Genomic DNA, 5461 nt, shown 5'->3' with positions numbered 1-5461 from the left:
CGGACACGTGTCCTGACACGCCGTGTCCGGGTATCTGAGGTTGAGTGAACTTACATTGAATTTGACTTATTTTTAATTTTAATTTATTTAGAGACAGGTATTTAAAACGAGATTACAAAATTCATAATTAAATATTTTTAATTAAATGAAAAAAATTAAATCGTGTGATAATGAATATAATATAAGGGTTTTATGTTTATCATGTAACATGATATAACATCACTTTCCTACACACACATTAAAGAAGTAGAGTCCACATGTTTTTCTTTCTCTTTCATCATTCCATTTTCTCTCTCTATTTTTGTGTGTGTGTTGGAAATAACATTTAAATTATGTAACATAACACTAATAAAACCCATAATATAATCATAGTATACAATACTTCACTACAAAACGTTATATATAGATTTTATTTATTTCTTTTCTTAAAATAAAATTTATTAAAATAAAAACCCAATAACACATACAAGTGGATTGGGCCTCAAGTGGATTGATAGTCTGATAGGTAAGTGGATTTCTTCTTGATCCTCTTAGTTAGAAGTAGCTGACTTCATAAAATGTTGGGCTCTATCCAACAATATGTTCTATTCCCGCGGAACAGTTGGAGAGTATCTGTACGAGGGAAATTTATTCTATGGTCTCTTCTCTCTCCTCTCTTTTTTCCTCTCTCCTCTCTCCTCTCTCCTCTCTCCTCCCCTCTCTCTCACAAAGGGTGCATTGGTCCGTGCTCTCTAAATATTTGCTCCTGTATGAGATAGTTAATATAAAAATAAGGAAAAAGTATTTGTCATTTTAAATAACAGAAAGTTATGTCATTTTAAGAGAGATACAGACACAAAAAATTTAAATTTTAAATTAAAAAAACCAATCACTTTCTCTCTCTCATGATTTCTATTTTTCTGTGTCTATCTTAAAATGACATAATTTATGTGATTTAAATCATCAAACACAAAAGTAATAACATAACTATTATCAAGCACATGGATCTTTAATACCAAAAACAAAAACAAAAAAAGAAGACAAAGTAGTAGTTATAAGTACCGAGTCTGAAAGCAATGGGCACACAGGCAGAGAAAGGGAGAACTCAAGTACCTACATACATCCATGACTTACCATTGCAACCGGCAAAATAAGCATCCTATCCACACTCCAATCCTTTTCTTCAAGATTATTCTTAGAACAAGTCTTCAAGATGGAAAGCTTGTAAACATTCCTTCCTTCATCTCTCTTTTTTTTTTTTTTGGGATTTTTATTGTTAGGTTCTTTTGAATATTTCTGTTGTGATTATGAATTTAACTATGCATGCTAAGAGAAAGTTCTTTGCAGAAACTCCCAAACAATTTCACTGGGAAATATCGTGGTGACATGCCAAACCCAATGTTTCTCAGGCCTCCAGATGGCACTGAGTGGGAAGTATTTTGGACTAAAAATGCTGGTGATATTTGGTTTCAAAAGGGTTGGAAAGAATTTTCTACATATTACTCTCTAGATCATGGTCATATGGTGTTGTTTGAATACAAGCACATTTCTCATTTTGATGTACGCATATGTGACAAGAGTACACTTGAAATAGATTATCCTTTCCATGGCTCTCAAGATGCACAGGATAACCTTGACCAGATTAGTGATGATGATTCAGTTAAAATTTCGGATGAGCTACCACCATGCCATAAGAATACACAGAAATCACCAATGTCTTCTCCTCAACCATGTAAGAAATCGAGAACTTGCACAAGTGGAGATGTTGAAAGAAGCTCAACTTTGCAAAACTTGCCTCAGTATGTCCAAATTGAAGGTACAAACTTGGAGAAGTCTAAATTTGCATCTGTAAAGAAAGAAGCGGATGGTATGTATTTCATGATCAAATTTTCCATTTTCCATTTCATGGATCCAGTTGAGTTTATATATGAGGTCAAATTTTTATAACATACCTCATGTTGTTCAATTTTTCAGAGGATATAGGTGGTAGTGGTACCACTGAATTTCTAAGAGTGAAGCAGTTCACTTCTAAACTTACCGAAGCTACAAACAAAGCCAAAACTTTCAGATCTAAAAGTCCCTCTTTCACGATTGTCATGAAGCCTTCCTATGTAGATGGTCAATTCTTGGTGAGCTTTTGATTAGCTTCATTTTTATCCATTAAGATAGTTTCCTATCTTTTGTTTGAAGCAGAAATATAACTTTTTAGTTAGATTTTCTGACTTGAAAAAAAATTAAAAAAAATGCAGCATGTCCCGTTACAATTTGCTGATATATATTTGAAGAAAAAGGAAAGGAATATCCTCCTTCAAATATTGGATGGGAGAACTTGGACTTGTAATTATAGATTCCCCAAAATTTTTGGTAGATGGAAGAATTTTGTATCAGATAATGATTTGAAAGTGGGAGATGTTTGTCTTTTTGAGATGACCGAGATCCGAGACCTTTCTTTGAAAGTGCAAATCTTTCCACTTGCAGAAGAATCAAATTACCCTCCAGTTCAAGGTAATCCAAGTTGGTCTTTCTTTTCTAAGTATTATTCTGTTTGATCTGCATAGTAATGGCTGTAATTTTGTTCCTTAGAAACTGTTCAAGGAGATGGAATTCATTGGTTAGACCCTGGGAGAGTACTGCATGTTGGATGTTTAAATATTAATAGCAGAAAAGGTAAATCTTAGACATCAATGCTGCATGACCAATTGGTAATTCAAGTTTTAGTACTCCCTATAAAAATGCAAATGTAGATATTTCAAAATTGTGCTGACTGCATCCTTAAACTATGTGGTTCTTTGCCATGCCATAGATAAGAAGACAACAAAAAGTTCTTCATTGCTGACTGGAGCTCTGAAACAAGCTTGTGAATTGGCCTCAGAAAATCCCTTTTTCAAAGTTAAAATAAGGACGGATAATAAATTTAGACCGGTGAGGTTAAGTTAAGCAGAAAATTAAATACATATATTTATGCTTGAAAATTTTATGGCAGTAGACCCTTTCATGTTTGATTTCACATGACCAGGTTATGTGAAGAGTTATGAACATTTGGTAGATAAATGAAAGGGGATAAGAGATCAAAGAGAAAAAATATTGGAATATTGGTGGGAAAAAATAAGGTTTGATTTATTTATCAAGTTTAAGAATCCTTCACATGATCACATAATGTGAAATCACACATGAGAGATTACATTCTCTTTATACCTTGCAAGCAGCAAAAATGCAGTTATTTTTATACTATCATTAACTGTTGGGCTTTGATCTCATAACTTGATGCAGAATGTACCACTTGTCTTCATGAGAGAGTACTTCAATAACAACATGCAGATTGTGATGTTACAGTTTGGAAAGAAATTGTGGCCTGTAAAGTTAGTGAGTTATGCAAATAGAGATAGTGCGGGATGGAAGTTGTCTAATGGTTGGTTGCAATTTGCTCGAGAAAGTAAATTGGTAGGTGGAGATTACTGTGTGTTTGAACTCATCAACAGAGAAAATGCAGTACTTAATGTTCATATTTTCAGAGGCCACGGTTAGGCAACTAATTGGAGCTATTTGTACCATAACTGTTAAGATGTATCACTCCACTGGGATGCTTTTGGTAAAATTATCATTGTATTGTAGTTATTAATCGTTATGAGGCGTAGTTATTAATATTATGACAAGCAGTGTTATTTTCGTATCAATTTATGAATGTTTAATTTAATTTTTTAATTTTTTTTTCTTTTTACATTTGTTTAGTTAAACAAAAAAAAGGAATGTAGTTGAAAGAGAAAAGAAAAATTTATCATTGGATGGGTTTTAAGCTAACTTTGATTTTCATGAGATATACTCTATTCGTATAAGAATATAAAACAAACAAACCTGTGAGTGCTATTTTTGTTATAATTAATAATGTCTAAAATTAAGTATTTAAAACTAATATAAAATATGAGAATGTCATTTTTTACGATTCACTATATAAAATAAGTATTTAATGTTGTAAAATATTCAAGTGATGACTATTTGGTTTCTTATAGCTTTTAATATAACTTGTAACCCCTATATTAATGGTGAGTAAAAATATAACTGATGACTGTTGATGTACGTTGTAACCATCGCACTAATGGTGACTTGAAGTGTAATTATTCATATTCATGGTTGTATCCTATGAAGCACCGACACTTTAAAGATCTTGACGTGTCGTGTCCGACATTTCTCGACACTGTCGGACACTCCGACACTCCAACACGCATTATAGAAATTCAAAAAAAAGTTTAAAGGTTGCGTTGCGTTGAGTTTTTAGTTTCAACTATTAGATTCGTTGGATTACGATTACTATTTTATTGAGTTTAATATAAATATTTAGAATATCTTATGTTGCTTTGCAAAATTTATGAATATTATAAGTTTAAATTTATTTTTTTGTTAAATTATTAAATATTAAATATAATATACACTACATAAATTAAAAATATTATTTAATATCAAAACGTGTCCTAACGTGTCGAAATCTAATATTTTGTAGAATTAATGTGTCGGAGTGTCGTGTCGTATCGTGTCACGTGTCCCATGTCAGTATCGGTGCTACATAGGTTGTATCCTTATACATACATATGCATGATAGCTGAATAAAGGGTGGAATTCTAGCCTATTTGTCTAATCTACTCTTTGTCTCTGTATCTCTCTTCCATCTCTTTTCCTTTTATTTTATAAAGAGTAAATATTATTTTTGGTCTCTAACAAAAAACACGGTACCTACTTTAATCCCTTACAAAAAAAAATTAGTCTCGAGGTCTCTAACAAATTCAAAGTGGACCTATTTAGTTGAAATCGTGTTCCCTCACAAATTCAAAAACAAACTCATATTAGTCCCCAAAATGACTAAAATGGGCTCACTTTAAATTTCATAGGAACCAACTGACTAATATTTTTTTTTATAAAGGATTAAAGTGGAGACCGTATTTTTTGTTAAGAATCCAAAAGGGTATTTACTCTTTTATAAATCAACATGATAGCATTGATCTAAATCTATGATATTTTCTTTCAAATCAAAACCCTTTTTCTCTTCCCAAGATTTCTTGTGTGAGGATCTCATCTCAAATCACGTGAGCAGTGGTTAACAAAGCGTGATTTATGAGATCACATGAGCAGTGGTTAACAAAGCGTGATTTATCTGAGTTTAGACTTAAGCTTACTGTTCAAAGGAAACAAAATCTTGTGATAAGGAGGAAACACTTTCATCAATTTGTACAGAATACCGGTATGCCATTTTGATATCAGTTTATTATTACCATTATTATTTTTTCTCTTTATTAGAAATTTAAGAAAATATGATTTTGGGGTTTAAAGCAAATAATAAAACATGATGATGATTCCTTATCTATGAATAATATGTGATTTTAAAGGTAGATTTTGTTTTTCGATTCTTTTTGATTTTTGATTTTCTCATCTTCTAGCTAGACTCCTTATTAAACATATTATGATGTCTTTATATTTATATTTGTATAATATT

The 5461-nt window shown here is 31.6% G+C and overlaps 1 protein-coding gene across 1 annotated transcript; it reads left to right on the top strand.

Annotated features, from left to right (window-relative positions):
- The first annotated feature begins 1302 nt into the window (after nucleotides 1-1302).
- On the top strand, nucleotides 1303-3504 carry LOC133291251 (B3 domain-containing transcription factor VRN1-like). Its single transcript, XM_061489473.1, has 3 exons — nucleotides 1303-1846; nucleotides 1954-2108; nucleotides 3250-3504. The coding sequence occupies exons 1-3, from the start codon at nucleotides 1303-1305 to the stop codon at nucleotides 3502-3504; spliced, it is 954 nt and encodes a 317-aa protein (XP_061345457.1).
- The last annotated feature ends 1957 nt before the right edge of the window (nucleotides 3505-5461 follow it).

The sequence above is a fragment of the Gastrolobium bilobum genome, unplaced genomic scaffold, assembly GCF_033153095.1.
Source record: "Gastrolobium bilobum isolate Gb01-03AN ecotype WA unplaced genomic scaffold, APGP_CSIRO_Gbil_v1 utg4939, whole genome shotgun sequence".
NCBI classification, from domain to species: Eukaryota; Viridiplantae; Streptophyta; class Magnoliopsida; order Fabales; family Fabaceae; genus Gastrolobium; species Gastrolobium bilobum.
Note: the sequence above shows the minus strand (reverse complement) of the source record. Positions and strands in the feature narration are given on the sequence as shown.